This window comes from Lichenostomus cassidix, chromosome 3, assembly GCF_008360975.1.
Source record: "Lichenostomus cassidix isolate B80296 chromosome 3, HeHo_3.0, whole genome shotgun sequence".
NCBI classification, from domain to species: Eukaryota; Metazoa; Chordata; class Aves; order Passeriformes; family Meliphagidae; genus Lichenostomus; species Lichenostomus cassidix.
This window is the reverse complement of record NC_139483.1, coordinates 47,252,279-47,264,794: the sequence shown is the minus strand read 5'-3', so window position 1 is coordinate 47,264,794 and position 12,516 is coordinate 47,252,279. Positions and strand designations below refer to the sequence as shown.

The following is a 12,516-nucleotide window of genomic DNA, read 5'->3' as shown; positions in this document are numbered from 1 at the left end:
TACAACTCACTGCAGTGATGCATTGCTAAATTTGCACTGCAAATACATTATTCACTCTCCCAGTGAAAACAACAGAAGTTCATACTTCAGAAATGCAGAAATGATTAGGTTACATGCAGGGAGCATAACTATTGATGTAAGCTGCCAACATCACAATCACTTCTGAGAAAACAAATTATATAAACTAAAAAAGAAATACAAAATTGAAGTTGTGTATGGAAAAGCAGTGAAAAAATAAATCTGTTTTGATTTTCTTTTCTCAACTGATTGCAATTTACTTAGCCAGTAATAGACACTCTTAAAACATAGAGAAATACAGGGACAAGAAATGCATAAAGACAAATAACAGAGTAAAACAAAAAACATCATCCTATCTTTACTGAATGGTAACAATTCTATGTCAACAAGGTTTGTTGCTTTCTTACATTGAAAGAGTTTCTAAGAGTTCTAAGGGTGTAGTCCTGCAAGATAGGATTGTCATTGCTAGTAACAGGCCAAAAGCTGAGTGCTGAATTGCAAGGCCTCAAGCTTGAACCTTGTCAGGCCTCCCTACAATTTTTCTTGACCTGCCTGGACCTATTACTTGGCTTAGCTGTGACAGCAATTTCTGTAATTCACTAGGTGCCTATGGCTATTTTTTAGTATTTTTTTTTACTTTTGTTTATCTTTGTGTGTTGCAAACACAGCTTTATACAGATATCAGTAACAAGCAGGTATTCCATGTAGAATAAGGTATTTATAACTACCACAATGATGTAGCGTAGGGAAACACAGGCCTAGTAACAATAGCAGAGGCTATTGACAGGTAAAGATATATAGGATTGTAGGATGCAGTGTAGAGTACAGCCATGGGATGCTAAGAGATGGTGCACAGGTTTGGCAGTGAATAAGAAAGCCATGGCTATAAACAACTCACCCACAGTCAAAGAAATGCAGACTTAGAGCTGGACAAAACTGGTTTTAGGGGCAACAAAGAGAACAAAGAAAGAGTATGTAACATTCATAAAAGGCACCATGTACACTAAATTTGGCGTTTTCATGGAGCTGCAGACCAATGAAGAAAGAAAGATGCAAAGGTGCTAGCAAACATAAAAATGACCCTCACTGGATTCTTGTGTGAGAAAGAAACCATCAACATAAACATCTTATTCCTCCTGATGAAGGCAGTGACAACTGGCCACTGCACTACCACCACATTTATGAAACCATTGACCTCAGGATCCAGAAGGGCCTAAGCAGAAAGGTGAGCCTAAAAGCAGGACAAGCAGTAGAAACAAGTAAATATGATTGTTACTCTTTAATTTGCTTGCAGCAATTAAATTTGGACTAATAACAATTAGACCTACAAGATTTCAATTATACTAAGAACAAATTCATGGTCTCACTTTTATATAAGGTGTGCTTCCCCCTTCCTGATAAAGAAGACTGAGCGTAAGGGTAATACTGGGGAGGGAGTTAGAGACCGGAACTCTGCCTCTTTTGTCCTGCTTTTGTTTCTCACCAGATAAAATTTTTATCAATATGGTTTTCAAAACAGGCCAAACTTATTTTTGTAACTAGTGCATTTTAGAAGCATTACGTCTGCATTTAACTCTTTTTAAGCACTTATGTCCATCAGAAACACTTACCTCCGTCCTGCAATTGTAACAAACTATTTCAAACCTACTAACTACAGATTAAAGAATCTGAATACAGTCTTTTGTGAGGCAAGTAAGAGAAAAGGCAGTTTGCTTGTTCTCTTTGAAGGAAGACTTTGACGTGAGCTGGAAAAATTCAAACAGCTTGTCAACTTTAGAGGAATTTGGAAAATAGGCATTTTTACACATTCATAACTAAGTAATTTTAATTTATTTTTATTTTTATTTTGTTTAGTGAGACACTCAAGATTCATGTAATTAATTTTTGTTTCCCATTCAAAGCTTCTGCTTCCTTATAATTCAGACAAAATCTACATTGACAGAGCTGTGTAGCCAGAGCAGCAAAAGGAATCCACAGACAACATAGCAATTTGCATGGCTGGAGGCACAAAGGAGCCCAGAAAGCAGTACTGATAAAACAAAAGCAGATTAAGTACAATTACACAAGTACAACTTACTTTATCCTCCCAGTACAGAGATGGAGCATATTCTTTAGTCTTTACTGAAAGGATTATAGAACATGCTACTGCCCTTAAAGGTCTTACCTTTAATGATATGGATACCAGCTAAGCCATTAAGAGCACACACCAACTGTCGGTGAGCTTCTTCACACTCCGTTCGACATTTCTTTTGCAGAGATGCCAACAGTTCCTCCATGGTCATGGTGCTGAAAAGAAGACCAAATGGCTCAAATTTGAAAGAAAATACAGCACTAGAAAAATAAGAGAGTCATGCTGAGCAGCCTAGCAGATCATTACATGCATCCAACACACTGCAAATGTTTGTTCAAGATTTCTTCACTTATTAAAAAACCTCTAGCTGTCAGATTTTCTTCCTGCTAGAGCTTTACCCTAACTTGAGCATGTCCAGAGGTTGACATCTCCTAAGAACACAAAGAAATAAGAAGCAAGAAGAAAATTAGAATTTGGCAAAATAATCCTTCATGGGGCAAAATATTTTTCTCCTTCTGTTAGTTATGAACTGGAAACAAGCAAAATAACCCTCACTTTGTCAAAAGCTGTTCAGATGAAAACAGCTATGACAGACTACACTTCTACCCTCTGCTACCAATCTAAACACAAAACACATGAAGTGCCAATGTAAAAAGGAAAATGTGTGAAATGTAAACAGAGAAGACTAGCAAAATCATTCCACAAAATCATTTCTACATTTGTCATATTTGCAAATTATGAGAGGAATTTCATCCGAAGAGAACTAGCTTAACATAAAAATACCAGAAACCGAAAGATTAAAGAGAGAGAAGTGGAAAAGAAATGAGGAGGATGCAAGACGGAAGTCTGAAGGATACCTTGGAGTAAGGTCACAGGTTAAAGAATCAGAGGACTGATAAAAAGAGACAGGGGAGTAAATAGTAGCAACAGCCTACAACAGCTGACCTGAGGCTGCTTCTAAGGCCAGTTGTTGCTGTTAGACCAGACACCAACCTCCTCCCCTGAAACCCTGCTCCTCAGCCTCATTCACCTTCAGGAGAACCATTTGGCATTTGGTGTTTAGCACTGTGGAACAGAGTAAGAGGTGACATAACTCTTGCACAGGCTGGACCTGAATTATGCTGGAAGGATACCCTTGCCTTGGCCTGTATTTTATCCTCCTTGCAACATTGTTCCAGTTGCAGAAATCAATTCTTGGTTTTATAGTACAGCGCTACACCAGAGCAAGCTTTAAATCAATATAATCACAATTCGTAATTATTGAATTCTGCAGAGGCAATGGTAAATACACGTAGTACCTGTGTATGCTGATACTTCCACCATTGCTACTTGCCTTTTATTTTCAAAACCATCAGCAGTTTCAAGAAAAATTATAAAAGTAAAAGGGTATACATGAAAGCAAAAACAAGGTTTTTTTTTTTTTACTCACTTAAACTAAGAGAATTTAGAAAAATCCCTTTTGAGGGCTTTTTTTTTTTTTCTTTTGCTGAGTAGATCTCACTTACTGCCTCCACTACCCAGGTGGGGAAAAAAGCCATCTATCATATAATATGTTCCAAACTCAGGTGTTTATTCTAGGACCCTGTCTCTTATCTATATGCTCCAGTGTCAACTTTCTTGTTTCAGTAAACTTCTCTTATTCATCAAAGGTCCTAGCAGTGAGTTTCTTCATTATTCTCCTACATTTAACCAAAGACAGGGGCCAAATCTTCTCCCAGTTCCAGGAATGTACACTGGTTCATTTTAATGCAAATAATCTTGTATGATGGGTGGAAATATTGATTTCTCCTATGTCTGAGTCCTTGCTTCCACATTAGCAGATTGCTACAGAAGGTGCTACAGCAGTATCTACTGGTCTCTGCTCCAGTAGGTGCAAAGTCAGTTTCAGCTGCTTAGGCTCTGTAGGTGCCCTGTATGACAAAGAGCAAGGAGCAGCACACAAAACTTTCTACATGGATTGAAAAAGACTGAATAGAATAGATGGACTAGGAAACAGTAGCAAAAACACTGGCGCTGCTAAAAGTTTAAGTTCTTCCATACTTGTAGCTTAAAAAGGAAACATAATGCTCTGAGAGTTTGGAATGGAAACAGACTGTTCTTCCACAACCTCCTAATTGCTCGAAAAAGTAGCAGTTAAGTTTCGAAATAGGACTGGCACCATGCTTTTGGTCTAACAAATGCTGAGACTAAACTGATACTTGCGGGGCACATGTGAGGGAAGATAATCTTAAAATCATGCAAAAAAAAAGGGAAGAGAATTTGAACAGCTTTCAAGTTTGGACCTACATTTACAAATTCTATAACCTCACATTAACATTTTCTTTTAACTAAAGGATTATTCCTTTCTGTTGATTCAGTTTGTTTATTATTCTCATTCATGAACATGAATTTTGTACATGACGGGAAAAAAAAGCAGGGCTTATTTAAATCGTAAGGTTAGAATGCCACTGGAGAATCAAATGTCTTCAGTACTATGTTCTTTAACTCAAGAATTACATTAACAACCCCACTGTGCCATGTTCAGCTTCTGAGGTCAGATTACCTTGGTGTGCCATAGTAGCACGTTTAACTAAAGAAGCTTAAAATGAGGCTTATTTGGGGACTGTACAAGAACTTGCACTGCTGGGGACAATCAGAGTTTTGCTTTGGATAAAGTCAGCCATTTAAGAAATGACAGAAATTCACCTTTTCTGTAGTGGCAGGAACTCTCCCCGAACAGCTTGTGGGTGACAGCAGGCCTGCCTCAGCCGTAGCAAAGGATATAGAATAGAAGTCACAGTCCTTCTATCCAGGCTACTAAGCTTAAGAGTCCAGTCTGAAATCTTCCTGAGTTTTGCCAATGCATCCTGGCAGCACACCTCGTGCTGGCGATGATAGAAGTGTCTCTCCACAGGAGAGAATTGAAGCCAGTGTATATTTTCTGTCTGAGGGGGAATTTGAATCTGGAATTAAAAAAGAAAGTAAATAATTTGAAAATGAAACTATTGATCAATGACGTTCAAGAATTTTAAAACTCAGAACTTTTATTTACTTGGTCAATCACATCCTTCTTTGCTGATCTCCACATTATCTTCGCAATTAGACTGTAGAGAGGCCGGGGATTTTTCCTACAATAAGGTCGATATAAAAGTTGATCCCACCAATGTTTCACCCAGTAAGGATCAACTCCAAGAAAAAGGATTAATCCATACAAATCTGCCAAGAAAAGAAAGTGTTTGTATTTTAATACTTCACAATATGTCTCAAAAAAAATTAACTTTCACATAAAGGCATAATAAAGCATCTACATTCTGGCCATTATGTTTTCCAGTTACTTGTTTTCCAGTCACTCCCTCAGCAGAATATTTAATTTGAGGCAGGGAACTCAGTGGTGGAAGGTGGGGGTTCTCTCCTTTAGCTCATTTGTGATTTCCATACAACTTGAGAGAATACAGCTATTTGTGAGACATTTCCCTAATTTCTAGTTTAGCAGAACTGAGTGAAGAATTTAAACCTATTCAGAGCAAAGGCAAGATGCAGAAATTACACGATTGCATATGGTTAACTGGGTTTGCCAGGTTTTTCTGAACCAATATTGCTCAGCATCATTACTTCACAGCCTGCTGTGCACCAACTGTCTGCTGCCCACAATCCTAGAAGGGGCTGCAATTCAGAAGAATTTTCACTTCTCTACTAATGCATAAGAAATTAACAAAAGACACTTAAATTGTTTTCTTGCTAATTGAGAGGATACATCTTGCTAATTCTGCCTAATTCAGAAACCCGTCACTCTTTGGAATGAAATTTAAGGACATACTGACTTTAAACTTCAGTCAAATCTTACTGGAAAAATACAGAAGCACACATTTAAATGCTGCATGTGGATACTGCAGAAACAGAAATATGTGACGATATCTCACAGTTCTTAAAAATCTGGTGGCTACATTCCTTACTCTGCTAACTTTATGGTAATTCAGTATTCAGCTGAAAGCATTGAGACCTTCACCAAATGCACCATAAACCAGAGGAAGAAAAATCCTGGGAATCATTTCTATGCAAGCAATTGTTTACCCAGCGGTCCTATCCCACTGTATTACGGCAGCAGTGGCACAGATTGAAATGAGTCAGCAGTTTTCACCCCCAGTGTGATGGAGACTGCCTTAGTATAGCCTGAGAGTCTGTCAATATGTATTATGAACTACATGACATTTCAGATATGTATTAAATCAACACTATCACGCACAGGGACTTGAAGTTAATCATGACACTAAAATCAATCACTTCTTTCTATAGGCTTGCTCTATTAACTATGTATTCTTGCAACTATGACATGTATTTACAAATTTAATTCAAAATTCCATGATGAATTAATCTAAAATATTGATTTTTACAACTTAGTATCCAAACAACAGTGCACAGATGCTTACACTGATTTATCCACTTTCAAATACATTGCCCCAGTGTGTACCATATATTCCTAAATCCATCAGAGTACACAGGGAGACGAACCAGTTAGTCAGTTCCCTTTCTTTTATTCTATCTTTGTTTGAAGCCTGTCTACAGGAACTGAGTAGCACACAGAAAAAAGACAAGATAAATGACATCTGCTAACATACAGCTACCAACTTCACACATCTGAATTCATTAAGCCCTTACATAAGGACTTGAGACAGTTTTGTCAGCTTTAGCATGATTTTTAGAATTTATATTCACAGCAGTGGATGCCTACAGTAGTTCATACAGAGCTATGCAAAAAGCAAATACAGCTTTGCTAGATGTATTTGACAGTTCAAAGGATTCTGTAACCAGAGCAGACCATTCTATAGCTGCAATAGAGAAGGGTTAATATTTACCCACTCTGCTAAGTGAAAACTGAAGACCAGACTTAAGTCAGCTATTAGATGTACGGCTTCTCTGCTCCCCAAAGTATTTATCTAACTCAGGGAGACAAAAAAAATTTAGCTCTTCAATTTTTATATTAATGCATGTATTGATGGCTTTATTACCATGCTTAGCATTTATGGCTTACAAAGAGTACCTAATGAATTCAGAACAAAACTAGCAGGCATTTTAACTGCTTCAAAGTCCTACCTAATTATCAGCATTAGGAAATCCCACAGATTACACTGCCACATAAAATCTCACCTTCTAATCCTCGCTGCACAGGAGTGCCACTGACACACCAGCGGTTGATTCCACTTAAACGGAGCGCCATTTCAGCAGCCTAATAAAAGCAGATAGAGCCAATGGTAGGAAAGGACAAACAGAGTGCAACACAGCCTCATGACATGTGGACCTTATTTTTGAGAAGTCTGAACATCTTTTCAGTATGTGCCATTACCAGACCTACTATCAGCATTGGTACAATATATTATAAAAATGTATATAAAATTTTTGATCTTTTTTGAAGGTAACTGAAAGCTGATAAAAACCATATCCTCTTTCAAGTAATCAAGTGCAATTAAGGGTTCACAGAAGGAAAATAAATTCACAGATTATTAAATATATTAAGGGTTCACAGAAGCAAAAAAACCTGTATGTTAAAAAAAATTTAAAAATTAAAGCCCATAAGCCATTACATAAGTAGCATTTTTGTCTTCCTGTCTTGGGCAAAAAGACTGGACAAACACTAACTAAAATAATCCCCCTTGCAGACTGTATCCCTTGAGTTTGCAGACAGACAGCTGACTATTTTAGTTCCTAGACCCAAAGGACATATCTATGACTCTGAACCACATCACTGAACAGGCTAGTGTCTTGTTTGAAACTATCAAACACCATATACAACATGATGACCTAGTTCTTTAAACTGTCAGTATAGATTACATTAAGTATTTTTTGAGCAGGATATACTTCACAATCTGCCAAAATTCCAACAGGAGAACCATTTAATAGAAAGTACCTCCAACAGAAAATTCACTTCTAAAGAACAAGGGACAAGGACAAATTACATGAGTGTACTCTGAACATTAAGAGGGGGAGAGGAAAGACTACTCTATTATTTACAACGAACTTGTCAAAACATTTTCGAGTTAAATGAATGTGTGACCGGGAATGTCATACCTTTGCAGTAGTGCATTCAACCATCTGTGCTTCATCGAGGCAGATCCGCCACCACTCCACTGCCACCAGGGGGCTTGGGATGGCCATGTAGCGCTTCTGGTTCCTGAAGCGGCGCCCATCCTCGCTGTTACTGTGGGGAATGTCTACGTAGTTCAGCTCAGTGCGCAGCACGTCGTACGTGGTGATAACCACCTCCTGCTCTGCCAGCATGTGGGGCTGCAGAAAGCCATGCTTCTTCACACCTTGATACACCTATGGAGATTTATATTCAATAGCACAGAAGGAAGGTAAGAGACACTTTAATAAAAATGCCAAAGGATCAGTACAGCTTAATATGTGCATGCTTTTAGCAGCTCATATAAAAAGAAGCCATTCATAAAAATCTGTGTTCATATAGTAGTATAGTGGGAAATTAATCTAAGTAACGTAATAATAAATACAATACAGTCATTTAAGCAAAATTTATATGTTATTACTTTGAAAACATTTTTTTCTTCCTTTGAAGCAGAAAAGACTTCATTATTTTCTACAGTAGTTATTTGTTGCAATAGTTGTTTGAAGATTAAGTATTCTGTAATGTTGTAAGGAACAACACTAAGTAAATCACTATTAGATGTCCTGTGTTCTCCGCTCCTTTACTGTGGATGTATTACCTTTCTTCCAAAAATTCCACTCACAAAAATTTAATGGATGATAAGGCAAAGACAGAAATACGCATCAAGAGATATAAAAACCAGAATTGATACTGTGAGTAGTTTTACCTACACAAGGATTTTTACTGAGACTTAAGAGATGAAAAAATCTACCCTAGGTAAGAAACAATCCCTGTGCACCAACAGAATATTTTTAGAAACCTTTCATATTATTTGCTCTATTATCAGAAGTACTTTTCTTATCTCCATCATAGTTTTAAGCCAAAGCCTTTTAGAAAAATACAGAAGTTAAAATAACTGCTTTTTACCTGATGATCAGCACACGGTTTCACTGTTAATTTCACTGTTAACCCCAATTTTTTTCCCAGTAATAATCTTCATCCACATTTGTGCATATGGCAAGTGTTTCTGTTAACTAAAAGAAACCCCTGCAGATGATTTCCTTCTGTTCAGCCCCAGAGTGGGACAACAGAGCAACCCAGTCATTGCACGTGAAACAAAGGAGAGAAGAGGGGCTTGGAAGGGGAACAAAACATAAATAAATTAACCAAAAAGAGTATGCTCTCTGAAGCAACCAAGAAGAAATAAATAGCGGTCCAAATCTAATGATTTCTTCAAATATTTATGAGTAGATTTTCTGGAGATTTATAACTTGGCCAGGTTTTGGTTGTTTTCACAGCAGCAGAAAAAGACTATCTGCCACAAAGCAAGACCGACTGATAAATTTTGATTTCTTGCTTTCTATTACATAAAACCATTAGGATTTCCCATGGGTTGTATGCAGTTGAAGTATAAAACACACTTCACATGCAGTGCAAAAGTTGTTAACATGGGAAACTGATTCTTTGAAACATCTCCACTACTTTCATTTTACCTTTACGGAAAATAAAACACCAAATTTTCATTTTGAAGCAACACTGAAAACAAGTCTCAAGAGTTGGCTGTTAAAAGAAAAGGAAAACAATCTTGCAGAATGGAAGATACCACACAGTTTAAAGTACTGACATTCGGTATTTAAACTATTTTACTGCTACCACGTAAATCTATTTCTGGTAATTTTCATAAAAACTGGTATTAAACTTGGACTGGGCCCTAAGAAAACCATAGAAGTTTTACACATTTGTTAGTTCCTGCATTAAATGTAATTAGACTGCTCACACAAATGTCACTGGAGGCCTAGAATTCATTTATATATTGGGCAACTATGCATAATAGCTGAAGGTACCACATATATTCGTGAATACAAAGTTGTATCAATCTGCTACTGTGTTGTTCAAAATACAAGGGATTGATGATTTTCAAAGCTCTTGATCATTACAAAAGTTCTAGACTGCTAAAAATATGAAGGACAAAACTTGACTGCATTAGTAATAAAAGACTCTTGAATACTGTGATAATTATATTTAAAAAATCCTGCATAGCCACTTTTACTCTAAGTATAATTAGGTTTATTCTAGTGACAGGGTTATTAGAAATCAAGTAAAAGGACAATACATGGTCTCCAAATAAACAACAGCCTAGTAAGTGCAGCAGATGTTATAGAGACAATGACCAAATTACAACCCTATTGTATTGTTTTCAGTAAACACCAATGCCCAAGACTTCTTTTATAAAGCCTGAGAACCAGAAATGCAAAACTACAGGCTTTACCTACTGAAACATTTTTTATCTAGAATGAAATGAGGAGCAACAGAGAATTGCTTAGGTGCAAGTATACAGAGAGCCAACTCTCAAAACATCTACATGCCTTTTTAAGTTCCTTGGAAGTCTTTCAGCCTTCCCTCTCAGGTATCACCTGCTGTTCCAACTGCTCAAAATTTGCTTCCATTTGCTATACAATCTAGTCCACTGATTTATCTCACAGTGACCAACTAAACCAGAAAAGAATAGACATCTAATTGCAGACTGTCTTTCTGGGACACCAGTGCACCATATCACGTCAAAGAATTGGTCTAGCAGCAAGAAATGTGGAGGACAAAGAGATCTCCAAACTTTGAGTGATGCAGAATGTCAGACAGGAAGCCCCAAGCCTTGATAAAATGACTCTCCAGAACATGAAGCCAAATAATCTTACCAGAACTCGAAGTGATGATGATCTTACATGCCTGTTGATCTCATCCACCCATTGGTGGCAAATAGAACTTGGAGAAATGATCAAAGTTGCTCCTGTGGGAACTGGCTTCATTGCCACAAGGCAGTGGGGACAGTAGAAGGGCCTGCTCTTCAAGTTTTCCTCTTTGTAGTTTACACATTCTGCATGCTGCCACAAGTAACATTTCAAGCACTGCACACGAGCTTTGTAGTCAGCCAATCCGAGCTCACCACAGATGCATTCAAAACGATATTCAGAGGTATTAAATGGAAATACAGAACTGGTATGTTGTACGCTACTGCCAGCATGTTCTTGGGAATGTGAGGACTGGACCTTTGGGATTTCCTGCTGGACATCATCTGTAGTTTTAGAAACATCAGCATCAGGATGACTGCTCTTGTCACTGGAAACAAGGAGGCTGCCATGCAAATCAGGAGACTTTGGGACCACAGTCTCTTGCTTAACATTTTTCTCTTCTACAGAGTTCTCATGATCTGCTTCAGATTTCTTGTTATTTTTACTAGTTGTACAATAATCATGCTCTTCCATGGCAATACTCTTATGTGAAGCAGTTTTAAAGACATTTTCAGATGTTACATCACGGTTTCTTGATTCTTTGGTTTGAGTTCTAGTACCAATCAGTTGCTTCTTCTGAATGTTTTCTGAAGTCCTTGCTACCTACAAAGTAAAATTAACCAAGAACGTCAGACTTTACATTCAGACTTGTACAGTGATGTTTAACATCTACCAGTGGTACTTAATGTCTTGATTAATGACACAGCCAGAGGGATCAAGAGCAACCTCAGCAAATTTGCAGATGCCACCAAGCTGAGTGGTGCACCTGACATATCTGAAGGATGAGATGCCATCCAGAGAAATCTGGACAAACTTGAGAAGTGGTCCCATGGGAATTTCATGAGGTTTAACAAGAGCAAGGTGCTGCACATGGGTTGGAGTACCAACACAGGCTGGGAGATGAACAGTTTGAGAGCAACCCTGCTGAGAAGGACTTGGGGGTGCTGGTGGGTGAGAGGCTGGATATGACCCAGCAATGAGCACTGGCAGCCCAGGAAATCACTTGTAACCTGGGCTGCATCCAAAGCAGTGTGGGCAGCAGGGCCAGGGAGGGAATCCTGTCTATCTGTTCACTCTTGTGAGACTCCACCTGGGGTGATGCACCCAGCTCTCGGACACCCAACATAGGAAGGATGTGGACCTGTTGGAGTAGTCCAGAGGAGGGCCAGGAAGATGATCAGAGGGCTGGAGCACCTCCTCTATGAGGAAAGGCTACGAGAGTTGGGATTGTTCAGCCTGGAGAAGACAAGGCTTCAGGGTAGCTAATTATGGCCTTCCTGAGGCCATAATTATAGTACCTGAGGGAAGGCTGCAAGAAGCTATAAAGGGACTATTTACAAGAGCACGTAGAGAACAGGACAAGAGTGAATAGTTTTTAAATGAAAGACAGTAGGTTTAGATAAGATATTAGGAAGAAATTCTTCACTGTGAGGGTGGTGAGACACTGGAAAAGGTTGCCTGGAGATGCTGAGGATGCCCCATCCCTGGAAGTGTTCAAGGACAAGCTGGATTGGGCTTTAAGGAACCTTGGTCTAGTGGATGGTGTCCCTATGGCAAGGGGGTTT

General features: G+C 38.3%; 1 protein-coding gene across 2 annotated transcripts in view; it reads right to left on the bottom strand.

Annotated features, from left to right (window-relative positions):
• The window catches only part of SHPRH (SNF2 histone linker PHD RING helicase), a 49,198-nt gene that overhangs the window by 22,609 nt on the left and 14,073 nt on the right, over positions 1–12,516 (bottom strand). For both annotated transcript variants that reach the window (XM_085055620.1, XM_085055621.1), the window contains exons 9-14: positions 10,859–11,554; positions 8,132–8,383; positions 7,214–7,292; positions 5,121–5,284; positions 4,775–5,031; positions 2,183–2,304 (exon numbers count right to left, since the gene is read on the bottom strand). In XM_085055620.1, the coding sequence (XP_084911746.1) occupies positions 2,183–2,304; positions 4,775–5,031; positions 5,121–5,284; positions 7,214–7,292; positions 8,132–8,383; positions 10,859–11,554 (1,570 nt within the window). The remainder of the gene's footprint in view (positions 1–2,182; positions 2,305–4,774; positions 5,032–5,120; positions 5,285–7,213; positions 7,293–8,131; positions 8,384–10,858; positions 11,555–12,516) is intronic.